Source organism: Leptonychotes weddellii, chromosome 10, assembly GCF_054177405.1.
Source record: "Leptonychotes weddellii isolate Sample4059 chromosome 10, ASM5417740v2, whole genome shotgun sequence".
Lineage (NCBI taxonomy): Eukaryota > Metazoa > Chordata > Mammalia > Carnivora > Phocidae > Leptonychotes > Leptonychotes weddellii.
This window is the reverse complement of record NC_138378.1, coordinates 31884306-31911610: the sequence shown is the minus strand read 5'-3', so window position 1 is coordinate 31911610 and position 27305 is coordinate 31884306. Positions and strand designations below refer to the sequence as shown.

Below are 27305 nucleotides of genomic sequence, written 5' to 3'. Positions count from 1 at the left end.
TGAGATTTTTTATTTTTTCCACACATTACTAAAGTGTCAGGATTTTATGCCCCAAGGCACACTATTTATTTACAACCTTGTTAAGAAAGCTAGTAGGAGAGCACATGTTACATTTTATGGTATTTAGACCTTTTGAGATCGAATTGCAAATCAGATCCTATTTTTCTCTTTGTCAAATAGCATATCCCCTGGTTTTTGTATTTACTGTCATTAACCAAAGTCTTGGAGAGGATTCAGTTGTAGGACATTAAAACTGACAATCGTTGATTGATAGAATAAAACTATAGAAAATTACATTGAAGTTAGCCAAACATTGAAAACATGGTTTATTCTTTGGGACAATGTGCTATGCAGATTTATACAGCTAGAGATGGCCTATACAATACAGAGTGTGTCTATAGTAGGGAGACTGACAGTTCTCTTATTTTATAATTATTTTTAAGCAGGATTTGATGTACACGTATCTTTGTTCAGATCTACGCTTTCCAAGTAAACCAAAGTTACAGAAGAAAACATAACATTAAATCTTGATGTAAGAGAATAAAAACATTTGGGATTTTTTTTTTAAGACTCAGCATTTTATAATGAGTTTTATAATGTAGCATTTCTTTTCTAGAAGCATATCGTATTCAAATAATTGTACTGTAAGCTTTCTAGCTATGTTGTTCTGCATTCCAAAATCATTCAAATATCAGTACTTTTTCTTGGAGGGATTCACTGAAGAATAAAGGAATGACTGTTTAGTCTGAGTGGATTTACATTTCTCATTTTGTGGAGGCTTGTGCCAGTTGGTAATTCCTTTTCCTAAAGAGGGAGCAGAGCATCAAAATATTAAGCTGCATTCTATTAAATGTTTTAGACTTATTTCTCTAAAATGTTTTTCCTTTATTTCTTATAGAAAGAAGCATCTTTGAGTCTGAGCTTGATATTGAAAGAAGAGATGAAAAACACCAGCTGGATTAGAAAGAACTGGCTTCTTGTAGCTGGGGTGTCTTTCGTAGGTGTCCATCTTGGAACATACTTTATACAGAAGGCTGCAAAACAATCTATAAAATCTCAACCTAGAGGCAAACAAGAGTACTGAAGAATGAAATAAAAATAAATATTTGGAATTACTAATATGTCACTAAGTCATTACATGCTAGTTATCTTCATAAGCCTGGAGCTATTTAATTTTAAAGCCACCGTGCTGCATATTCAAGACTTTCATTCTTGAAGGATAATTTTTTTCTCTAAATGTCAAGACCCATGACAATGAAATAAATAGAAAAATATGTCTAACAAAATAAAAACTGTCTTCACCACTTGCCACCGGAAGTAAGATGTCTCGTTTAGAAGCTAAAAAGTCGTCATTGTGTAAAAGTGAACCACTGACAAGTGAGAGAGTCAGGGCCACACTTTGTATCTTGAAAGGAGTCCTGACATCCAGCTATGGCCCTTCGGGGAGGCTGAAGCAGATGCACAACGGGCTTGGAGGCTGTGTGCGCACCACCTCACATTCGTCGGCCCTGCTCTCCAGCCTTCCCGTCACCCACCCCATTTTAAAGATCCTGATGACATCCGTGCAGAATCATGTGTCATGTTTCAGTGACTGTGGCTTATTCACGGCCATTCTTTGCTGCAATCTGATTGAAAATCTTCAGAGAACAGGCTTGACACCAACCACTGTTATTAAATTAAACCAGCACCTTTTACGCCTCTGCACCAGTTACCTCAAGTCCGAGTCCTGTGGTTGTCGAATTCTAGTTGACTTTAGCAGGCCTCAGACCCTCCTTTGTTTGGTGCGCAGTATAGTAACAAGTAAACCCGCTGGTATGCTCACCAGAGAGGAAACAGACCACATCAGTGCTTTGGTTCTGAGAGCCTTTTTGCTTACAATTCCAGACAACGCCAAAGACTGCCTCCTTTTAGGAAAGAGTATAATTGTGCCTTTAAAAGGTCAAAGAGTTCTAGATTCTTCTGTATTCCCTGGAATACTTATTGAAATGTCAGAAGTTCAACTGATGAAGATCTTACCTATCAAAAAATCAGATGCCTTCAAGGTGGCACTCTTTTGTGCTTCTTTATCTGGAGATCTCTCTGATACTGGAGAAGGAACTGTGGTGGTCAGTTCCGGGGTCTCTCTTGAAAATGCAGCCCTGGAGCAGTTGCTTAACCTAGGAAGGCAGCTAGTTGGTGATCACGTAGATCTTGTCATGTGCCAAAAAGTTATACACCCATCTTTAAAACAGTTTCTCAGTATGCACCATGTAATTGCTGTAGACAGAGTTGGAGTGGCTCTGATGGAACCCCTGAGTAAAGTGACAGGTAAAAAGCACCTTCAGCTTTTGCCCCTTACAGTTAATAATCACACTCTTTTTTTGAGTGGACATTCTTGGTGTGCGTCACTGTTAACATCTTGAAAAATTTTAGAAGCTGCCAACCTTGCAGCATGTGTATCATTTCTGCCAGCAAAGGTGGCTTCTAAGAAACACCCTGTACTGTTCGTTTCCTAAAACTTGAGTGATTATGGCAATTTCTGTGTATTTTCCAGCCCCAGAAAAGACTAGGGTCTATTATAATCTAAAACCATTAACCCCCCAAACATCTTAGAGTACTGAGAAGTTTAACAGCCTCATAATCCTAAGGTGTTTCATACTTTACACAAAATTCTTCTACTTGAATTTTACAAGTAGAAATCACATTATATTCAGAAGATAATTTTGCAGCTAAAATTTTCTTCACTTCTCTACTTCTTCACTACTGTACTGCCTAAATAGTAATTCCTAATTAGGGGTGGGCAGGTGGGTGAATGTGTGCAGGCACACATGCACACTACCTTTAAATATCCCAGATATTTCCAGCTGAGCTCCTTGAGAATCAGGATTATCTTTTATATTTAGCACTGACAACAGGCCTGGTCCACAGTAGGTGTTCTAAAATGTTTGTTGAACTGATTAATATTTGGTAAGATACAGAATTGCAACAGGCAAGAAATTCACTGTATTTTACAAATTAAAATCAGACATAAGGCTGATATTCACCTATTACAGCCAAAGAAACATGACAATGTAAAGAGTTCATGATTTGAGCCACTTTCAGTATCTTTTTAATTGCATTGACAACATAGCAGTCATTCTATTCCGATTGATTGCAACATTTATCAGACTTAAGCCATTGTTAAAGTTCACTATTTTTAGTGTTGTTATAAATCATCAAAAAGTAGTAGTACATATGCCAGTATTGAATACCTAATATCTGGGTTATTGCCCTGTCTCTATGTCCCATGATTGTCAAAGTGGAAATTATTATGAAATAATGAAATAGTTCCATGGACCTCTTGTGGTTGATGTTCTGGATCAGACCCATAGTTTTAAATACTTACTGGTTTTTCATGACTTTTCCAGTTGTGAATATTTGGGTATTACAGATTATTTAGTTTTTAAAATGTGAAATAGAAGGTTGCTGCCTGTGTTCTCCTTTAGGGTTTTGATGGACTCCTGTCTCACATTGAGGTCTTTCAACCATTTGGAGTCTATTTTTGTGTGTGGTGTAAGGAAATGGTCCAGTTTCATTCTTCTGCATGTGGCTGTCCACTTTTCTCAACACCATTTGTTGAAGAGACTGTCTTTTTCCCATTGGACATTCTTTCCTGCTTTGTTGAAGATTAGTTGACCATAGAGTTGAGGGTCCATTTCTGGGCTCTCTATTCTGTTCCATTGATCTATGTGTCTGTTTTTGTGCCAGTACCATGCTATCTTGATGATGACAGCTTTGTAATAGAGCTGGAAGTCCGGAATTGTGATGCCATCATGTATAGTGATTAATATAACATAATAAAATAAATAAATAAATAAATAAACAAAAATTAAAAAAAAAATGTGAAACAGGTGCCTGGGTGGCTCAGTCAGTTGAGCATCCACATCCAATTCTTGGATTCAGCTCAGGTCATGATCTCGGGGTTGTGGGATCAAACCCCACATCAGGCTCTGTGCTGGGCGTGGAGCCTGCTTAAGATTCACTCTCTCCCTCTCTAAAAAATTAAGATGTGAAACATTTTGCCATAGAAACAATAGTTTAAGTGGGCACTGGGTTTCTATACCCCTACAATTCTTACTTATCCCGCATATAACTAGAACATGGTATAAATAGCCAGAACTTTAGTCCTGGATCTTGGGAGCAGTGACAAAAGCTTTTGAGATAAAAAGGAAGGGAAAAAAATAGTTATACCAAGCCCATGGCTTAGGTAAACTATGTTTTCCACCCTCCTTAGTGTATCTAACATTACCTCCTTTCTCCCTCTTTCAGACAAAATTCCTCTTTATTGGTCTGGATTAAGTAGTGGGGCTATTGTCCATGGGCCACTGGTGCGTTTGAAGTTCGTCATGGCATACAGAGCATTGAACATTTGATTTGCTTTATTTGTGAAGCAGACATTATTATCCCCATTTTACTCCTATGGGGAGGCCCATCCAGAAAAGTTAAATGATATGAGTGACTTGCTTCATGTCCAGTGGCTCATAAGCGGTAGAGCCAGACCCTCTCTGTTGCATCCACCAAGTGAAGTAACACATCCTGTAGGTGTTTTTTTTTTTTTTAATCCTTAAATTTCAGATTACTCAAGTATTCCTTACTCTGAGGCTTCAGAAGAAAGAATATTCAAAGAAGTCTAATTGTTCGGTGATTATTTTCTGGGTTCTTGCAAATTTTTTAAGCTCCCAGAAAATGTATGCACATTTTTGTGAGCCTTTTTCTAGAGAGTATAAAATAGCTCCTAACAGATGTTCAAAGTCTGTAAACCAAAAGAACCTCTGCTTTGCTTTATTTCTATATCATCTTAATAGCAGAATACTACTTACTTTATAGGTTTTAGAAGCATCTTATTCTATATTTCATGTTGTAAAGTGTATGCGTGTGGGACTTTTATATTGGCTAGGAGTCAGTTTTAATGATTGGATGTTCCATCTTTACTCATATGTTTTGTGTTTTCTGAACTTTAAAAAACAGGAACACAGCCTATTGGTTCCCTAGGCTCAATCTCTCCTAGTAGTTATGGAAGCGTGAAAGATTTGTGCCCTGCAAAGTTTGGCTTCAAACATTTTCTTCATCTTATTCCTAATGAAGCAACTATCTGCAGCTTGCTGCTCTGCAGCAGAAACGACACTGCTTGGAATGAGCTGAAGGTAGGTCACAGACTCTGAATTCCATTATTTAGGGGCTGAGGCCGCAGTTAAATAGACACAATAGAATTTGTGTGAGCTATGTATTTTGTTTTTCATAACTTTCCCAGGTGATTTAGAAAGCAAAAACAATAAAACTGACAGAATTAAAGTTCCAAGTAAGCAGATTTACTTGCCTGTGATATTACAGTAGACTCAGCGAGCACTACCAGTTATTTCTGGTACTTACATGCAATCTAAAAGTCCTTGACATGTGAACTTTTCTTAGCAATTAACTTGAACTGTGTACTCTTTGATGCTAATGTGTATGAATAATTCACTGAGAAAAATGAATTCCCCAGCCATACCCATCATCCACCTCTTGATAGAGTTTGTCTTCTACCAGCAATAACACGTGCAACTTATTTAAGAGAAGTGATAACCTATGGTATTGGTCACGAACTTAAAGATTATATATACTCAAGGATATATCCTTGATAAATATGAAAGGTCTCTGTGTTTTTCTTTTTATTACTACTGGGTTGTAGCTGTTACTACTTCCATAGCAACTTGCAAGAAATTCTATAGCATGTATACAGCTAATTTATTTAGACTGAAATAATTTTTTTTAGTAGAAATACTAGCAAACCTTGCTGACCCAGTTATTTTGAGGCCATCCATTTGTGAATCTCAGTTTGAAGAGCTAAGTGCATATGAAAGGTGATATTAATCTGGTCCCTGGAAACAAACATCTGGCTAAAATATTTTTCTTTAATCTCTAATCTTTATTGTTCGAAAATGTATTCATTACATTACAACCTTGGCAACACAAGCTTTGTTCTTTTGCAATTAAAATCCAGCTCTTTGAGTCTAGTATCTAAGTTCCCTTGAAAACATGGTTATATTTCTTTGTGAATCTCATGTCAATGTCTGATTCTGATGATTCGCCTCTTTTTTAGCTCACATGTCAAACCGCACTGCATGTTCTGCAGTTGACAATCAAGGAACCAAGTGTTTTGTTGGGAGGTGGCTGTACTGAAACTCATTTGGCAGCATATATCAGACACAAGGTAGGTTAGATGGACCTGCTCAGATTATCTGAATTCTCAGCGACATTTGTTTTACGAGATAATAAACCAAACCAGGGTAACATGACCCTGGAGCCTTTAATGCTTAATTTCTCAGTAGTCTAACTCAGATTTTGTATTTGAAAACCCTTGAGGAAAATAACAGTTGCAAATATAAGGTAATATCTTTATCACCATGATTATTATTAATCCATCCTTTCACCAAATGATCACATTCTTTGAGTATTGTTGAAATATTGCATATTGAAATGAGCATTCTGTTAATGGAAGTTGTATTAGAGATTTCAACTGCTGTGGTACGATCATAATTGATAGTCATAATGAAAGTGTTAAGATTCGGGCGCCTGGGTGGCTCAGTCGTTAAGCGTCTGCCTTTGGCTCAGGTCATGATCCCAGGGTCCTGGGATCGAGTCCCACATCGGGCTCCCTGCTCGGCAGGAAGCCTGCTTCTCCCTCTCCCACTCCCCCTGCTTGTGTTCCTGCTCTCGCTATCTCTCTCTCTGTCAAATAAATAAATAAAATCTTGAAAAAAAAAAAAAAGAAAGTGTTAAGTTTCTACAGAATACTTCAGTACCTTCTGGACTATCAAGAAAAGACTTAGTTTCATTTAATAATGCATTCCAAGTATTAGATTCTATTATAATTTTTAAATTGGTATCTATTTATAAGTTCTATCAAATAGAATGTTTTTTTATTCATTTAGGAAACTATATTCCTGATAATAGATAAATTTAGTGCATTATAGTTCTGATTATTTCATAAATACTGACCTATTTTCTTTGAAAATGGATACAAAAAAGTATGTGTTTTCCAGATATTTGCAATTGATTCTTTGGTTAGTCAGGAGTGTTATCAAGAGACTGAAGGGAGTGCCTGAGTGGCTCAGTCAGTTGAGCATCTGACTCTTCACTTCAGCGCAGGTCTTGATCTCAGAGTTGGGAGTTCAAGCCCTGCATTGAACTTTAAAAATGAAAGAGAGAGAGAGACTGCAGAGCTTCCAGTGGCTGACTAGGATTAGAGAAAGAGTAAATGTTTTTTTTACAGATATGCCCCACCCTTTTTCCCAAAATGATTTAAAATCTATTTGATGATAAAGCACATTCATGAAAAGTTATCAGAATATACATTCTGAAAAACAAAATCAGTGCCCATGTATTGATGACAATAATATAGTCTGCAAATGGAATTAAGTAAACTGGAAAAGTTTTTTGGAGGAGGAAGGTTTTATGAGTAGGATTTTGAAGAAACAATATAGCATTGAAAATATGGGAAAAGAACAGGCAGCATAGATGGTCTCATCTGGTTCACACCTCCTGGGCAGAAAAAAAAAAGCAGCCACTGCTTTGGAATAGTTTGGATATGGGTTTTAACTATCATTCGGTTATTAGCTTGCTAATATATTATTTTTCTATAGTGAAATTGCTAGGAGAAACTTTTTTATTTTTATTTATTTATAAATATTCCATTTATTTGGGAGAGAGAGAGAACACAGAGGGAGAAGGAGACTCCCCACTGAGCAAAGAGCCCTATGTGGGGCTCGATCCCAGGACCCTGAGATCATGACCTGAGCCGAAGGCAGACATTTTACTAACTGAGCCACCCAGGCGCCCCTAGGAGAAACTTTTTTAGAATGGTGGAACCAAAAAAAAAGTTTAAAATTATATTACCTTTTCATTAATTTAAAGAAATTACTTATTTTTAAAACATTGCTGTGAAAATTACACATGTCCCTAAATGGCTTTTGTCTTAATAATTATGTGTGTTCTCATTTTAAACAAATCTCAGACACTTTGCCAGCTATAAATAAGTACTGTATTTGGACATTAGCCTTCAGGAACCTCCTCCTGTGTGTATAAAAACCTGTGATATATGCATTATGCCTTGTCCATCAAATATTGAGGAGGCACAACTGGGCAGTCATTCAGAGTAAGCTGATGGGGTTTATTCTGATTCATTCATTCTGATAACATGACTAGCATATATTTATACTATAACCAACCCAATTAAGGGATAATAGCCTGGCCAGCTGACCCATATTTGCCCATTAGCATTGTGCTGAACCCCTAAGGAAATTGAACATAAATAGTAACATTATGATAAGCATCTGATCAAGTATTTTATCTTTAAGAAACATTTTTATAATATTGCTCTGTATGTGTTTTCAATGGTTTTATTACTCTTTAGACTTGTAACGAGCCAGAAAGCATTCTCAAAGATGATGGATGTACTCAAACAGAACTTCAATTAATCACTGAAGCATTCTGCAGTGCATTAGAATCTGTTGCTGGCTCTTTAGAACATGATGGAGGTGAAGTTCTTACTGACATGAAGTATGGACACTTTTGGTCCGCTCAGGCAGAGTCTCCCTCTGTTGTTAAGTGGCCAGATTTGCTTTCAAGATGTGGCTGTGGACTATACAATAGCCAGGAAGAACTCCACTGGTCTTTCTTGAAGACTACTCGGCATCCCTTTGCACCACAAACTTGCCTTCCACATGAAGCTACGGGCTCAGCCAACAACCTGACCTTGGACTGTTTTACTGCTAAGCTTAGTGGCCTGCAGGTGGCTGTGGAGACAGCCAATTTGATTTTGGATCTTTCATGTATCATTGAAGATAAAAACTGATAGCATAGCATATTTATGTTACAAACAAACAAACAAAAAACCTAGTCAGGTGTCAGTTAAGAAAAATATTGAGTGTATTTTTTTCTCTCCCAAAGGCCTGTTCTGCATATTTGGATAGATTATTCATAAAATTATAGAGATACTTATATAATGGGGAAAAGTCTGATTTTTAAATAGAAATACCATAGAATATGAAAACTATGAAGCATTATTATTAAAGGTATTATAGTTATCTTAGGGTTTCCACAGATGCCACTGTGTATTGTTCTAAATTTTTGTTATTATTTTGACATCATTAAAGAATATACAGAAATAAAAAAAATTTCCTAACCTATGCTCTGGTTTGGATATGCTTATTATAGATACTTTTTAGTAGTATTTATACATGTTTAGATTCTAAAGTATCACAAAGCACCCAACATATATTGCTCAATTAAGAGAAGTACTCAAACTGCACATTTAGTAAAATTTTGATGTTCTTTACATGAGGTACTATCATTCAGGGCTTAAGTAACTGATGTCGAACCTGACCTACCTACAATTTCTAGTTTGTATCACAGTTCTTCATTTGTGTTATTTCAAAGAAATGTGTGATTAGGGGAAAAAATTACTTACGTAGTAACTAAGCGGTATAGAGAAAAGAAGTGGAAAAGTTATTTCTCTAGTTCACTCAGTAGTGTAAAGAAGAAGCCAGAACAGCTCTCATATTCAAAGTAGAGACTGATGTTTCACCAAGGAATGTAATTTGAATGTTATGCAAATGCAATCAATGTATTGATAAATTGAAGAAGAAATACAAAATGCAGCTTGAGGAATAAGTATGGAGCTATAGCAGATGCTGTATTAAACCTTAGGAAAACATTTTGAAAATTTTTGGAAAATTAAATAAGGTAAGAGTCAGTGATCAGATCTATAGCCATGATAGAAGGAGACAGAATTTTTAAGCAATTTCCTCCAATATTCTTGTAATGCAAAGCAATTTTTACCCTGAGCCAAAGAAAAAAATGCAATATAAACTCACAGGAATGCACTATATATTGAAAACTCAGCTGCACCTCATGCTTCATAAAATACTGCTCTTAAATTTTACTTCTTTTATTATTAGAGTCAAATAGAAGGGCAGTGTGGTAGGCAGCCTTTAAGATGGCCACCAGTGACCCCTCCCACTCCTGGTTTTCACAACTTGCACAATCCCCTCCCCTTGTGTGTGGGCTGGATGTAGGGACTCCTCTGAGTCTCCATTTTCCCCTTGTGAACAGGAATGTCTTATTGCAGTTCTCCTATGCCTGCTTTATTATTGTATGTTGGGAGTGGACTTGTCCCATTAGCTTCTTGGGTCTACAGATGGAGAGGAGTTCCAGAAGCTGTACTTAAAGAATTACACCTGAGGAGTTTCACCCACCCTGACCTGATTTCAGTGATAAGATTCTGGACTTGAAGCTGATATTGTAATGCAGTGAGACTTTTGGGAGTCTGGGAAATATGTGAATGTATTTTGCATGTGATGGGCAGCCTCTAAGATGGCTCCCTGATCTCACTTCCTGGTAGTGCACCCTTACGGTGTGCATGGGACATAATGACTAGCTTTTAATGAGTATACAGCAGAAGTGACAGGACGTCATGTTGTAAAAAGATGGGCTTCTCTCGATCTCACTTGCTCACCCTGATGGAGGCCACCTGCCAGGTTGGAAACCACCTATTGAGAGGCCCACATGGCAAGAGACTGTGAAAGGCTTCCAGCCAGCAGCCCACAAGGAGCTGAATCCTACTGATAACCACAAGAGTGTTTGTAGAAGCATATCCTCCCTAGTGAAAGCCTCAACAGTAGCCCCTGCCATGGCAGCCACTCAAGAGGCCCTGAAGGAGAGAACCCAGATTGATTCCTGACCCACAGAATCTGTGAGATAATAAATCTTAAATCAAGTTTTGGGTGTAATTTGTTATGCAGCAATAGACATAATAAAGGCAGGAGCAAATGCTTCTTTATAATTACATACTGAAAACTTGGTCACACAATGGAAAAAAGCATTCTGGATGCCATGCCTCTGCATTTCCACCACCCCTCCAAACATAAAGGCAGTGTTCTTTATCATACACGTTCCCAGTGGGGTTTTTACGTTCATTTACGAAAGCATGTCACATGGGTGGCTCAGTTAAGTATCCAACTCTTGGTTTCAGCTCAGGTCATGATCTCACAGTTGTGAGAGAGGCTCTGTGCTCAGTGCTGAGTCAGCTTCAGATTCTCTCTCCCTCTCCCTCGCTCTCCTCCCAAATAAATAAATCAGAAAGAAAAAAGGAAGGAAGGAAGGAAGGAAGGTAGAAGAAAAAAGAAAGAAAGAGAAGAAAGAAAAAGAGAAAGAGGGAGGGAGGGAAGGAAAGAAGGGAAGGAAGGGAGGAAGTCAGTCAGATGGAAATATGAGAATTCTCCTGGGTTTCTTTGGCCTTCTATTGCATTTCCAAGTTACTCTACAAAGAGATGCCACGGTGAATCTCTCTAGTTGACCTTAGAGGTTAAGAACTTCTACTTCCCATGATAGCCTTAGTTCTGTCATTTTTGGCTTTGCCATAAAATTCAGTTACATACCTTGGTGAAACATCAGGGCTCTCATTTTTTAATATGTCATAAATTTGTTGAAATATTCTCATAAAGTCATTTCCTAAAGTTGTGTACAATCCTTAGTAGAAAATACTGTAAATAATTAAAAGAAAAAATCCACTTCCTTAATAGTTCAAGGAAATCATCATTCAAACTCAGATGGTAAAATATGAGATGAAAATTCTTTTAAGATTTTTTAAGATTTTTTTAAGATTTTTTTATTTATTTAGAGAGAGCATGAGTGAGCAGGGGAGGCGGAGAAGGAGAGAATCTCAAGCAGACTCCCCATTGAGCGTGGAGCTGACACGGGGCTGAATCCCACGACCCTGAGACCATGAACCGAGCCAAAATCAAGAGTCGGGCACTTAACCAACTGAGCCACCCAGGCACCCCGAGATGAAAATTCTTGATGAAAATAATTTCAGAGGAACTCATTTTGACAGAAATAAATGAAAAGAAAAAACAGCAACTAAGTTAAGCCTCAGGCACTGTTGCGTGACTTAAAATAAAATTGAGGTCTGAATATTGCATTACGAGGTTCCTCAGGAGACAGAACAGGAAACCCTGATAGTTACAGAAAAGGAAAGGGAGAATAATGCACAAGAGCATGAAGTCAGTGACAGCTGCTCGCTTTTATGGGACTTACAGGATGGGCAGCATTCAAGTTTATTGAGCCATAAGTGTCCAACAGGATTAGCATCTTATTAATCAAAAGAGGTTAGGATTTCGGCAGCAAGGAAAACATTGGAAAACTAAAGCAAATGAAAAGAGTCTTTCAAGTCAAAATACTTATTTGGTCTTATAAACACCCCACTCCTTAATTCTTCCATTTGTACTATATTTAAAAATCTTTACATATTAGATATTTTAAATCAGCCATAACAGTGAAGTATTTTCCCCCGGGGTATTTAAATTACATATTATTAGTATCTTTTATTATCATAGTATCCTTGAGCTCATTTAGTTTGTATAATCAAAGCTAGTTAGGCATTCACATGATAGTAAACTTAAGTACCTCTGTAAGATCCATCATATCCTGTATTCATCACACTGGTGAACAGTTCTTTGGATAACTTTAAAATAAAACAATATTGTTTACAGTCACATAAACTATGCAGGTTATTATGTAAGAGCATCATGTACAAAAATCACTTATATAATTAATACAGGCCCTGTCAAACATCCAATTAGGTTATTCATTCCTTTCTGAGAATCTTGGGGGAATAGTCAAGGAGACAAAACATCTCTTACAGGGTCCTATTTCAGCTGTTTAAATAAATCTGCCTCTTAATCTGAAGGAAAAGGCAAGTTTGAACATCTGACATCTTTATAATTTTTTTTATCATGTATTTAAATGTTTCCACTTAGTACCTATGGCATAATCCTTGGAAATTTTTGCCCCTTACCTACAAAATTTGAATTCAAATGTATCTAAACCCAATGTCAGCTTGTATCTTTAGATTACAAGAAAATTTATATACTTTGTTATTAAGAATATAGTAATACTCACAAAACAGGGTGCAGCCCCTGAAAACGACTCCTATATATAGATCAATCCTTTTGCTGGAGAGATAATTAGTAGACTAGGTGCACTAAAAACAGTGCCATGCCATTACCTGCAATAAATTGTGACTTTAGAGGGAAATGAAGTAACTTGACAATTTCCTATTAAAAAATCACACTGAGGGTGCCTGGGTGGCACAGTTGGTTAAGCGTCTGCCTTCGGCTCAGGTCATGATCTCAGGGTCCTGGGATCCAGCCCCGCATCAGGCTCCTTGCTCAGCGGGGAGCCTGCTTCTCCCTCTGCCTCTGCTTCTCCCTCTCCCCTCCCCCTGCTGGTGCTTTCTCTGTCTCTGTCTCTGTCAAATAAATAAGTAAAAATCTTAAAAAGAAAGAAAGAACTCACACTGAGAAAATATTTATAATGAACATCCTATTTTAGCCCTATAGGTTTTGTTTGAAGTATTATGATTTCACTTTGAGAAGTATTAATTGACATCTTTTTGTTTGCCAGACACAATAGTCAGTGGTATTAGAGGTTAAAAAAAAGATTTGTTCACAGTCCCCTGACCTCAAGGAGCTGATCACCTAGCCAGTGAGACTTTTTTTTTTTATATTTTTCTTTCTTAAAAAGCAATTGCATAAAATTATTTCATAATCATTCAAACCATTCATAAACATTATGTGGTAATAGAAAATTAACAAAGTATGAAAGACACACACACAAGGAAAATAAAGTCCAGTGTAGTCCTACTACCCAGAAAGAACCACTGTTTACATTTTATGTGCATCTTTTCATTTGTTTTCTGTATATACTTTTCCAAAATGTGATCACATAGTATGTTGTTTTATAATCTGTTCCTTTTACCTAATATGTTATGAACATCATAAACATGTACAATCACTACATATTCTACTACTGCAGCATTTTTAATTCTTAAGGAAATTTCCATTGTAGAGATTCTACCATAATTTAGTCAATGAGCTTTTATTAGTATACTTTTAGGCTGTTTTTAATTTTTGTACCAATATAAGCAAAACCTCAGTGAACATTTTATATATATCCTTTTCCCATATCCTGATTATTTCCTCAGGATAAATAAATAGAATTAAGATTTCTGGGCCCAAGTATTTATTTGAAATGGAAAGACCATTAATGTACATTGTCTTAATTTTTAAGTCTTCCAGAAATGTTGCATCAATATACTCTGACCACAGTGTGTGGAAGTGCTCATTCTCCTGAACTTTGGCCAACACTAGTTATTTTTTGCCAATTTAATAGCTGAAAATGGACTCCTTTTAGTAATTTGTATTTTTAAAATTATTAATGAGGTAAACACTTTGTATACATTGTTGGCCAATGTCTTCCTTCTGTAGTCAAATTTTTCTTAATAGGCCTTCCATGTTTTCTATCAGTAAGTTCATCTTTCCATATATATTTATATTTATTTTCTCATACACAGTATTAAAGATATGTACATATCAGAAAGGTACATTTTTAAAGCAAATGCATAGCCTTTCTTCATGGTCTCAGTTTTCTAACCAGCTCCACAGGCCCAAGCTTAATGGCACAGTTTTGCACATTTCTATTGATTTATAACACATAAGCAGCAGCAAAACACCTATGTACTGTGAAGAATATAAAATAGTAGATAAACTATTGTCTCTGTCTTTTAATGCCATCTAACTCTGTGACAAAGCATCCATGACATGAACTCTGTATGACTTGGCTAGGGCTGCCATAACAAATTACCACAAACTTGGTGGCCTACAACAACACAAATTCATTTTCTCACTGTTCTGGAGGCTTAGAAGTCTGAAATCAAGGTGTTGTCAGGGCTACACTGCCCACAGGAGCTCTATGGGGCAATCTTTCCTTGCCTCTTCAAGTTTCTGGTGCCCGTTGGCAATCCTTGGCATTCCCTGGTTTGTAGACACATCCCTGCAATCTCTTCCTCCATCTAAACAGGGCCTTCCACTCTCTGTCTCAGTATCACAAATCTCCCTCTCCTTTCTCTTATTAGGAAACCAGTCATTGGATTTAGGGCCCACCCCAATCCAGAATGATCTCATCCCAAGATCCTTAAGTTAATTACATCTGCAAAGACCCTGTTTTCAAATAACATCACCTTCACAGGTATGTGGCCTAGAACTTAGACATTATCTTTTGGGTGCAACACCATTCAACTCACTACAGATGGTAAAAATGTGCCAAGATGTAAATCTTCCTTCCTCAGATTACGGCTGCCCAGTATGCCTAACTGGGACAGAAGCACTAGGGCCCGGTTTTACCACCAAATATTTCAAACCATTTCTCCATTTATTTTTGTTAATTATAATCAAAGTGCATTCTCTTTTCCCTTAAATTGCCCTACACCTGACATTCTCACCTATTCTGCATCACTATCTGCATCATTTTCACATTTATTCTCTTTCCCCAAGAATCACATATAAACTACCCATTGGATGTTCTCTATGCCCACATAATTTACATATAAATATATAGAGAAAAATAAGTTGCTTTTGTCAAAAATGTAATTTTGCTTTTTCAGAAATGTCTCTAAGTCAACTGAAACTAATTCATTATTTTCATGGTCACATAATATGATTTTCTAAGTTGTAGTGGATGATGTTGTTGTCCCTTTTGCACACATCCCTAAATGCTGTGAGTGAATTGGCTACCGAGGGCTTATAGCTAACCCTTTCTCCAGGGAACTTCTCTAAACCCAAACAAAATCCACCTTCCCAGGGAGATTATGCCTGGGAGATCATTATGCCTGACCCTTTCCTGTGTGTATGTATGTGGACGGAGGACCCTCAGCCAATGACTTTGAATTAGGTCACAAAAAATGTGTACCATTTAATAAATACTGCCTAATTGTTTTCCAGAAGGCTATAACAACTCACATTTTCCACAATGCATGAGAATACGATTTCCCATAACCTCTTCCCCTAGTGTCTCTTCCTGTAATATGTATTATGTTTCTTGTTTTTCCCAATTGTTGTCTGTGGTTACTTTATCTTAAAGTTCCTAATTATTAGTGAATTTAAACATTTTAAAAATATATTACAACTTCCATTATTCATCCCATATGTGAGGAGCTTCAAAGTCACCACTACATCCTAATAACAAGTAGAAAACTGAACAAACTACAAATCAACAACTATTTTTAGATCTGTAAAAGGTGGTCCTGCTTACCAAATCCCAATGTGTGTGTTTTTGGTCAGGGAGAGGTTCCCACACCAACAAGCAATTCCCTGGACACCAGCAGCATGTCCTACAATTCAACTCAATTCTGATACTACCTACCTGGATAGCATCAGATTCCAAAGGCGAAGGGTTCAGTTCTAGATGAACACCCCCCACCACCACCACCCACTCAAGATGCCATTGGCAAAACCAGGATAGCACCTTGCTTCTCACCTACGGCTACAGATCAAAGATTCCAATGATCCCTCCTTGCGTTCACCAATTTGCTACAACAGCTCAAAGAACTCAAAAAACTTATTAGATCACTAGCTTATTATAAAAACATATAACTCAGGAACAGCTAGATGGAGAGATGCTTAGGGCAAGGTATGGGGAAAGGGCACAGAGCTTCAATGCCCTCTGAGTGTTCTACTATCCCCAAATCCATGTGCTCTCTAACCCGGAAGTTCTCTGAACCCCATCCTTTTGGATTACATAGGCATGATTGATTAAATCATTGATAGGAGGTGAACGATTCAACCTCCAGCTCCTTTCTCTAGCCTGGACGTCAGAGGGTGGGACTGAAAGTTCCACACCTATATTCTAGGTTGGTTCCCCTGGCAGCCAGCCTCCATCTGAGGTAGAGTCCCAAAGTCATCTCATTAACATAACAAAAGACACCTTAGCTCTCATCACTTAGAAAATTCCAAGGGTTTTAGGAGCTCTGTGCCAGACATGGGACAAAAACCAAATATATTTATTATAAACCACCAGTATCACGGTCCATCAGAGAAGTGAGGTCACAGAGCAAACAGCTACCCCCCAAACTGGAGACAAACAGATACAGAGAATCACAATTTATCAGAGGAGAAACCCACAATCAGAAACCATTGTGGGAATGAGTGCCAAGATGGGAGAATCGTAAGTGTAATTAATGAATTGCTGTCCACTCAATATGGACAAGTCTGAATACTAAAAACTCCAAGGGGACCGAGTCAGGGGAAGTCATACTTCTGTGAGTTTTAACCCTCACCCCATTCCAGAGCTTTACTGGGTACTTACATTGAATATTGAAGAAAAATCCCCTTGTGTTTTCAACCGGGAGAGGGGAAGAGGCACCATGGATTAATGGTTCTTCTTAACAAGGCCTGTCCTCAGGAGAAATTATTTTACCAAAGCCTGTTAACCTTAAAAATAAAACTGCCAGTTATTTTACTAACAAATGGGCTTATCTGGGAATAGTGGAGAATTGCATTCTTCTGGGACACGCAAGCTACACACCAAAACCAGGCAAAATCACAGGCAAGACAGCAGAACAAAGCAAAGGAATGGTCTCTTATATAGGCAGGGGGAAATTGCAAAGGCTGTTATAAGCAAAAAGTCCATTGGAGTAAACTCGGAGTTTGAAATATAGTGGCTTTTCTTTTCTTAAGATTTTATTTATTTATTTGAAAGAGAGGGAGAGCACAGGCAGGGGGAGCGGAAAGCAGAGAGAGAGGGAGAAGCAGGCTCCCCGCTGAGCAGGGAGCCCGACAGGGGGCTCCATCCCAGGATCCTAGGATCATGACCTGAGCCAAGGGCAGATGCTTAACGACTGAGCCACCCAGGGGCCCCTATAGTGGCTTTTCATTGGCTGAGTTGTGTCAACTCTCATTGGCTGGGCTGTTGCCAGGGGAGGAAAAGAACCTTTCTTCCTCCTCCTGGGATAGCAAAGTAGCAGCTAAAGTAGAATTGACTTGGAAGGCACATCTCTTCCCGTTGGAGCTGCAATTGACAAGCTGTAGCAGGGTGGGAGAGCTCCCCCTGCTGACCTGCGGACTCCATTCCCAGCAAGGTTTCCTTTTATTAATTTTCAGTTTATTTTATCAAACCTGCTGGGATTTTATTAGAGCCAAACCTACCTGAGTGAAGGGAAAAACTCCAGCCCCCTCTATCCTTCCAGGTGGAGAAAGGGAAATACACACCTCCAGCCCTCTCCAGCTGTCCTGTCTCAACTAAGAGGGGAAAAATCTTGGAGGGGTCCAAGATGTCCTTCAGTAGATGAAGGACAATGGAATATTATTCAGTGCTAAAAAGAAATGAGCTTTCAAACCATGAACAGATACAGAGGAAACTTAAATGAATAGTTGCTAGAGATTGGGGGGAGGGAGGGATAAATAGGCAAAGCACAGTGGATTTTAGGGCAATGAATCTACTTGGTACGGTACTGCACTGGCAGATACATGTCATTATACATTTGTCAAAACCCATTAATAAAAGAATGTTTTAAAATTTTAATTGAGAAAAGGCAAAATTACAAATTTAAAAAGTTGGATGGAGTGGTTACAAGGATAGTCAATCCTTTGCTTTATTTTGAAGTCTTTACATAGGCTTAGTAACTTAACTGGGTATAATCTTATGATTCTCTTGGGTTATGTCAGGGACTACACAATGGGCATATTTATTAAACCTCCCTGACGGTCCTGGTTCACTAGAAACATAGAGAAATGTACTACATTTTACTTTGTATCAGTGTATCAGATATATCTATGAGTATGGAGCAGGGGATTTCATTGCAAAGGAATTAATATTCCCTGAAATTAAGAAAAATGCATTTAATTTGTGTCAACAAATTACTAACATTTGATCTCAGTCGTGCTTAAAATATTATCAAAACTGCTATTTTGCATCTCTTTACTCTTATTAAAAATTGTTTTGGGCTGTAAGAAATTAATAAATATATGTGAAATAAGTATGAATCTATTTTACGATTATATAAGCAACTTGAAAATTCTCAAGTTACTCATCAAAATTAAAGAACTTTTAAAAACTAAGACAAAAGTTTCTCTATCAGTTTTTCAAGATAAACTATCAGCCATTCTTATTTATTTTACTTAGGAATTTACTATGCATGAACATCTTATTAAATTAGGCTACTCTTACATGATGATGAAGTATATGGAAAATTTTATATTTATATTTATGGCACATGAAACCAAAATCTTTACAACACAGATGAATTCAAGTTCTTGTTTAAATATTCTTTTTTGCTTTTAATTGAGCATCGTAAGAAATATCTTCATCATTTTTTATTATAAATTAAATCTTGATTATCTGCATGGATGAATCTTTCTTCTCATATTTGAATCCTTTCTGGTTTATTTTCATTGTAATGCATTGACATAAATATTAGGACTCTTCTGTGGAAACAATTTCAAAATGTGAAATTAAATATAAAGCACTTGCAGTTGGTTTTCTGACCCATGATTCTTAATTACTTAGAACCAGATAAAGTTTCTCCTCATTCATTCAATGAAGAGCTATTGATTGCTGACCACGTCAAGCCATAGTGCACCTATTTGCCTATCTAGCCTCATTCTTCCATTCATTTATTCATGACCTAGCACCATAGCTAGGGACACCATAGCAAGTAAAAAAAGACAGTGTCCCTGTTCTGATTAAGCTTGAAGTCTGAAAATCATCCACATAAGGGTAAATTTAATTTGAGCTATGTAGCAGAGTGATATAAGAGTGTAATGGGAATCAGGAGGGTCTTACCTAAGAAAAAGATGACTGTGATGAGATCTTAAGAAGTAGAGTTAATTAGGATAAAGAAGAAATGAGATGATTCCAGGCAGAAAGAATAGCATATACAAAGGCCCTGTGGCAGGAGGGAACATCACGTATTTCAAAAATTGAAAGGTCACTGTGGCCAAAGCTTAGAGTCAGGGCAAATATCATGGAAGGCAGGCGAGGCCAAACTTTGTAAGTCATGATGAAGAGCTTGGAATTAATCCTAAAAGCAATGAAAATCATGACATTGTTTTGAGGTAGGAGGGCAGCAGAGGGAAAAGTACTGAGTTTGAGGAGAAGAAACTAGTTAGGAAGTTATTCACCAGAATGGAGAAGAAATGATGGCAGATGGTGGTGGCACTATAGATGAGAGATACAGATGGACTCAAGAAAAATTCAGCAGGTAAACTCAGCAGGATTTGTGATGATTTAGATAATCACAAATGGACAGTTGGATGGTTAGAGATACCTCCCTGCTTTTAGTTTACCCATCTTGATGACTGGTAGAGGACAGGATTTGCGAGACGGATAGGACATTATGTTTTGAACATAATGAGTCTTAAATTGGTTTCTTGCTAATCAAGTGAAAAGAGTAAGGAGACAATAAGATATACAGGTCTGGAGCTCCGAGGATGACTTTGGGATAGAAATACAAATATATGAGTCATTTGCATATAAGTAGTTATTGAAGCTGTTCATTCACTGATTATTCAAACACCACACATTATTTATTTATTTTTAAAGATTTATTTATTTGAGAGAGAGAGAGAGCGAGTGCAGGGAGGGACAGAGGGAGAGGGATAGAAGCAGACTCCTGACTGAGCACAGAGCCTGACCCGGGGCTTGATCCCATCCTGAGATCATGACCTGAGCCAAAATCAAGAGTTGGATGCTCAACCGACTGAGCTACCCAGGTGCCCCTTTCACCACACATTTATTACACCCCTACTATGTGTCAGGAACTGTTCTAGGTTCTGGAATGCAGGAGAATTTTAAAATCAGCTTGATAAGGTCCATGAAAATCCTTTGGGACTTTAGTTGGGATTTCATGATTTATACATAATTGACATCTATGTAATATTTAGGCAGCTCAACCTGAAAAATTATATATATATATACTTAGAATTTATTTATTTCTTTAATACTTTTATAATTTGTTTCATTATGTGCCTTGCATGTTTCTTTTGTTGAATTTATCCCTAGATTTTCTTTAAAGATTTTATTTATTTATTTGAGAAAGAGAGAGAGAGAGAGCACAAATAGGGTTGGGGGAGGGGCAGAGGGGGAGGGAGAAGACGACTCCCCGCTGAGCAGGGATCCCTACCCTGGCTAGAACCCAGGACCAGGACCGGGGGATCATGACCTGAGCAGAAGGCAGATGTTTAACCGACTGAGCCACCTAGGTGCCCCTATTCCTAGATATTTTGTAAGTTTTTTTGTTGCTGTGAACAGAATCTTTATGTCACATTTCTCAATTGATTATGACTGACCTATAGAAAGGGCATTGGTTTTTGTATGTTGAACATTTATTCAATTTCCTTACTAAACTCCCTTACTAGTTCTAATAAGTCAGTTATTAGAGTTAATAAGTCAGAATCCCTTGGCCTTTGGAGCTAAACAGTTATATTATCAGCAAATAAAAACAGTTTTGTTCCTTCTTTCCTTTTCTGACCTCACTGCATTGGCTAGGACTAAGAGTACAATTTGAATAGTCAGAGGGATAGTTAGAACTTCTTTTAGTTTCTTTTGTTTTACAGATTTGTACCCTTTCCTAGTCAATATGAAACATACCCTTCAAGGGGTGCCTGGGTGGCTCAGTCGTTAAACATTTGCCCTTGGCTCAGGTCATGATCCCAGGGTCCTGGGATGCAGCCCCATATTGGGCTCCCTGCTCTGCGGGAAGCCTGCTTCTCCCTCTCCCACTCCCCCAGCTTGTGTTCCCTCTCTCTGTGTCTCTCTGTCAAATAAATAAATAAATAATCTAAAAAAAGAAAGAAAGAAACATACCTTTTGACATATAGAACCAAGAAATATATGTCCTATGGTAATGTCCCCAAATGCTTGAATTTATATTGAAAATGAGTCATATATAAAATGATTTAATGTGTAGGCTCTACTGTCATTATTATAAAATTTCAAAACATGAAGTTTTACTGTTTAAATGGATTTTCCCAAAAACTACTGATATAACATGGACCTGGGAGTTCCAAATAAGAAAGATCTTTTTGGTTTTCTTGTTTGAGATCTACATCCTAAAATATATCAAGCAAGCTTTAGAAAACAGCAGGGATAACCAAGCCAAATTGGAACGTATGTCTGAAAAGCACTAGTCTTGCACAGTTAATGATGACCCTGGAACATGTGCTGTGAATAGCATTTTGCTTCCTGTTAATAATAGCTTGCCTTCTAAATAGAATAATGTAAAGTGTAATGAGTACTACTCTTAAGATAAATATTGCTCTTATTTTCAGTGAAGTGGAAACTACAGACTGTCTTTTTTTATATATATTTCCAATTGCTACAAAAATAAATTTACCTAAAAGTATGTCAAACAGCCATTGTATGGCTCTGAATTCAGGATACAGTCAACTAGGCTGATCGATGAAGAGCATAGCTATCATTATTAATCTGCAAAACATTTGATGGACCTAGGACTGTCAAGACCTGCCTGCCAAATTGCATAATGTTTAGGGACATTTAATGTCAAAATGAATCTAACTATGATGATTTTGACATGCCACTCTAAAGACAAGAACAAATTATTTACTTCTAGAAAAATATACTTTTTTTTTTAAAGATTTTATTTATTTATTTGAGACAGAGAGAATGAGAGAGAGAGAGCTCATGAGAGGGGGGAGGGTCAGAGGCAGAAGCAGGCTCCCTGCCGAGCAAGGAGCCCGATGCAGGACTCGATCCAGGGACTCCAGGATCATGACCTGAGCCGAGGGCAGTCGCTTAACCAGCTGAGCCACCCAGGCGCCCTACTTTTTTTTTTTTTTAAGTGTGCTCCATGCCCAGCACAGAGCCCAACACGGGACCTGAACTCACAACCCCAAGACCAAGACCTGAGCCAAGACTGATTGAGAGTAAGAAGCTTAACTGACTGAGCCACCCAGGCATCTCCAGAAAAATACACTTTGTAAAGAGGAAAACATTTAGACCAAATGGTCACTTACCAATATTTTCATTTAAAATGTATACTGACTTTCGGGCACCTGGGTGGCTCAGTTGGTTGAGCAACTGCCTTCAGCTCAGATCATGATCCTGGAGTCCCAGGATCAAGTCCTGCATCAGGCTCCCTGCTCAGCAGGGAGTCTGCTTCTCCCTCTGACCCTCCCCCCTCTCATGTGCTCTCTCTCTCCTCTCATCCTCTCTCTCAAATAAATAAATAAAATCTTTAAAGAAAAATGTATACTGACTTTCAAATTATGAAATGACTGAGACTACTCTCTGACTTCAACTAAACCACAGAGCAAGCAGCTTTCATTTTGTTGAATTATACATACTCTCCTGTTATCAAGAATTTAGAAGTCCTATGCAACACTGCACACTCCCATATCACTTCATACATTTTATTTTTAAAAGATTTTATTTATTTATTTGACAGAGAGAAAGTACAAGCAGGGGGAGGAGCAGAGGGAGAGGGAGAAGCAGGCTCTCCGTTGAACAGGAAGTCCAATGCGGGGCTCAATCTCAGGACCCTGGGATCATGACCTGAGTAGAAAGCAGATGCTTAACCGACTGAGCCACCCAGGTGCCCTGCACTTCATACATTTTAAACATATATAAAAGATTGGAAATTTTAGATGATACTTCAATTAAATCATTCTGTAATATTTTCTTCCTAATTGCAAAGGAAAAAATTACATAAGAAATATTAATTATGATTTTCTCTGGGTAATGGAATTATGGATGGCCCTATCAACTTTTCCGCTTTTCTAAAATCATTTACGTGAGTGTATATTACTTTCATAATAATAATAATAATAATAAACTATTATTTTTTAGAAGTTGATCCACATCGGGCTCCTTGCTCAGTGGGGAGCTTGCTTCTCCCTCTGCCTGTCACTGCCTGTCACTCCCCCTGCTTGTTCTCTCTCTCTCTCTCTGACAAATAAATCAATAAAATCTTTAAAAAAAAAAAAAGAAGTTGATTCAGGGCAATAGGAAATACGTTTGCTAGAGTAAAGCTTCCCAAATCTAGGAGTTTTGCATAAGTTGCTGAGTTAGAAACAATCTTGTGCTGGGGGTGCCTGGGTGGTTCAGTCTGTTAAGCATCCAACTCTTGATTTCGGTTCAGGTCATGTTCTCTGGGTCGTGGAATCAAGCCCTGCATCGAGCTCCATGCTGGGAGTGGAGCCTCCTTGGGATTCTCTCTCCCTCTGCCCCTCCCGCCCTCCACACCGGCTCTCTCTCTCTCTCAAAAAACAAAAACAAAAACAAAAACAAAGAAAACCACACAGCCTTTCTGTGTTGGATAAACATAAATTAAAAAAAAGAAGAAGAAATCTTGTGCTCAAATCTTGAACTCTTCAGGTCTCCGTCCCCTCTTCCCCCAACCCCCCATAGGGTGAAACTTGACCACTCAGAAACAGAAACAGGAGACAGGAGGGAATGGGCAGAATAACTCTGCTGGTAGAATTGTTTTTTAAGATTTTATTTATTTATTTATTTATTTGAGAGAGCGAGGATGCACACACACATGGGGGCGGGGGCTGGAGCCTGACATGACATGGGGCTTGATCCCAGGACCCTGAGATCATGACCTGAGCCGAAAGCAGATGCTTAATTAACTGAGCCACCCATGGGCCCCTCTCCTGGTAGAATTTTTATCAAGTATTTCCAAAGTGGTTGCAACACTTTATGCTGTGAAAAGTAATAGAGGGAAACGACTAAAGTGGGATCAGGGTGCTAGAAGGGGAGGCTGGTAGGGGGAGCCTTATCACTCAATGTCAACTACAGGAATTGTCAATTACAGCCCTCTAACAGAAGAATCTCCATAGGAAAGAGTCATCAGTTACAGGTCCCAACAGGGAAAGATGTACATTGCCTCTCCTACAAGAAATGGATCACCCCTGCAACTCAGCCAATGACAACGTCATCAACCTGAACTCCTCTGGCTTCTCTCCAATGGGCATTTATTCAAAACAACCCCTCCCGACTTCCTCTTTCTTCATAAAATAACATTCCTCTGTTTTGTTTGCTGGACTTGCCTATGGTTTCGTTGAAGCTTGCTTATGTGGATTGCAATTCTCTGTGACTCTCAGATAAACCCATCTTCTCCTGGTAAAATAACTGGTAGTTTTATTTTTAGGGTTAACAGTGCCTTGACCAGCAGGAAATGCCCACTCCTGTCTCCCACCTCTTCACCTGCATTTGGACTGGTTGGTTGCTGCGATGTTCAAATCATGCTGCCTCCCTGGGTTTATTTATCAATCTCTCTCTCTCTCTCTCTCTCTCTCTCTCTCTCTCTCTCCCACTGCCTGTGCGTCTGCACACACATACACACTCCTACCCCTATATCATGGAGAGTAAGCCCATTACGTGAATGCTGAAGCCCAGACCCACTGCATTCATTTCCTTCATGCAGAAATCATTATACCTACTGTGTGCTAGACAGATGAACAAAGTATAGAGGAAAAAGGGACAAAGATAGTGCCATCCCTCAAAAGGCACCCATCAGGGTAGGGCCAGGCACTTAAACATCTGGTACAGTCCCCTGTGATAAAAGTGTTGGCGAAGGTGTGGGGTATGTGTGACAGCTGTCAGGAGAAAGGAAACGAGACTGTATTTTGTCTGAGAAAAGGAAGCAGTCAAGGCAGGGTCACCCAGGAAATGCCATTTGGGCTGAGCCTTGGAGATGATTGCTATGCCAACTTCAGACAAAACATGTAGAAGAAGGGGCTTCTCATGCTACATCCATCACACTGGGTATGTATTTCTAAGAACTCTGGAGTTCTAAACTAACACAATAGCTTCACAGAGTTCGGGGGCAAGGGGTGGAAAAAGGAAGAAAATGGAACAATATATGGAAAAATGGTAGCAGAAATAAAGATAAATAGGGAAAAGCTCTCAGAAAGAGAAAGAAGCATTTATTTTTATTACTTTCTCTGGTAATAAAATCCAAAGACATAATCCAGAGTTGCAACTCTCTTTATGTCTCTCTAAACTGCCCCAAAGTAGTAGGTAGAAGAATTAAGTAGCCATCCTGTCCACCAACCTGGTAGAGCATATAGCAGTGGCTCTCAAACTTTGGCTGGCCTAAGAATCACCTGGAAAACTTGGTACAGGTTCTCAGGGCCCCACCCCCAGTGATTCTGAAACAGAAGGTCTGAGATTCTGCCTTTCTCCTGCTGGCCTGCAAGCCACACAATGGAGAATAAAGGTACAAAGAAACAACTGGAAAAATATGGAAGTCAAGTCTGGAGACTAACATCTTCTAATATGAGGGATATTTTCTAAAAGCTTAAGAATGGTGCTGTTGTTAAGAGCATGGATTTTATGTTAAACAAATTGAATGCAATCCCATTTCTCCCAGTTTTGATAGTAAGAGACACTGGACAAATGACTTAACTCTCTGTGCCTCAGTCTCCTTGCCTGTAAAATGGGAATAATCATAGCTACCTCATGAAGGGCTGGGAGAATTGAGCGAAATAATGCTTGTAATGTGCTTAGCACAATGTATAACAGATAGTAAGCACTTAATAAATATTTGCTGATAGAGCCACTGACTAATGGGACAGCAGTAAAATCCCATTTTATAGTGGACTTCTGGTGGGACATAGAATTTAATAGAAATATTGGTTTCTTACTTCTACAAAGAAACTACATTTGAATAACAGAAAATATGAATCCACACAGAATTATAATACCAAAGTCAACCTGTTAAACTGTGGTGTCACAGCCTGTTTCTTCAACAAATAATGGCAGAGGAAAAAGATAAAGGGGATGGGGAGCCTACTGATTAAGACACTTAAGAGATACAGTAATCAAATGCAGTATACGAGCCCTGACTGGATCCTGAATCAAAAACAACTAACTGGGGCGCCTGGGTGGCTTAGGTGGTTAAGCGTCTGCCTTCGGCTCAGGTCGTGATCTCAGGGTCCTGGGATCGAGTCCCGCATAGGGTTCCCTGCTCAGTGCAGAGCCTGCTTCTCCCTCTCCCTCTGCCACTCCCTCTGCTTGTGCTCTTCTGTCTGTCTCTCTGTCAAATAAATAAATAAAATCTAAAAAAAAAAAAAAACTAACTGGAAAAAAATAATCACAAACAATAAGAAAAATTACAGTACTGACTCACTATTTGATGATATTAAAGAATTTTTGTCAATTTATTTTAGATATGATAATGATATCACGGTCTTTATCTAAGTCTTTAAAAGATGTGTGTGTATGTCTCTACTGAAGCCTTTACAGTTAAAATATGATGTCTGGGATTTGCTTTAAAATCATCTAGTGAGGGGAAAGAGGCAGCAGGTGGAGTATGAATGAAACAATACGGACCTTATGCTAATAAATGCTGAAACTGTTTGATGAGTACATGAGGTCCATTATGCTATAACCTCTCTTTCTGTATATGTTTGAAAAGTAAAATACTTGGCTATCACAATAGAGCAGTG

The 27305-nt window shown here is 38.2% G+C and overlaps 2 protein-coding genes across 3 annotated transcripts; both read left to right on the top strand.

The window, feature by feature from the left end:
- The first annotated feature begins 940 nt into the window (after positions 1–940).
- Positions 941–1119, top strand: LOC145723838 (uncharacterized). The gene has a single exon (XM_081833239.1). The coding sequence runs from the start codon at positions 941–943 to the stop codon at positions 1082–1084; it is 144 nt and encodes a 47-aa protein (XP_081689365.1). The 3' UTR covers positions 1085–1119.
- Positions 1120–24964, top strand: MKKS (MKKS centrosomal shuttling protein). 2 transcript variants are annotated; one of them, XM_081833227.1, is made up of 4 exons: positions 1120–2307; positions 4987–5162; positions 6098–6208; positions 8411–9185. In XM_081833227.1, exons 1-4 carry the CDS (start codon positions 1323–1325, stop codon positions 8849–8851), a joined length of 1713 nt encoding a protein of 570 aa, XP_081689353.1. In that variant the 5' UTR covers positions 1120–1322; the 3' UTR covers positions 8852–9185. The 2 variants fall into 2 exon arrangements, with proteins under 2 accessions (XP_081689353.1, XP_081689354.1); XM_081833228.1 differs by lacking the exon at positions 8411–9185 and adding an exon at positions 24668–24964 and having other exon boundaries at positions 1225–2307.
- Positions 24965–27305: the final 2341 nt, after the last annotated feature.

Bases quoted from the DNA above. Each gene is read 5' to 3' on its own strand.
- LOC145723838 (XM_081833239.1), top strand. From the start codon at position 941: ATGAAAAACACCAGCTGGATTAGAAAGAACTGGCTTCTTGTAGCTGGG.
- MKKS (XM_081833227.1), top strand. From the start codon at position 1,323: ATGTCTCGTTTAGAAGCTAAAAAGTCGTCATTGTGTAAAAGTGAACCA. The intron at 2,308-4,986 runs GTAAAAAGCACC...TTTAAAAAACAG, and splicing joins ACCCCTGAGTAAAGTGACAG to GAACACAGCCTATTGGTTCC. The intron at 5,163-6,097 runs GTAGGTCACAGA...CCTCTTTTTTAG, and splicing joins CTGCTTGGAATGAGCTGAAG to CTCACATGTCAAACCGCACT.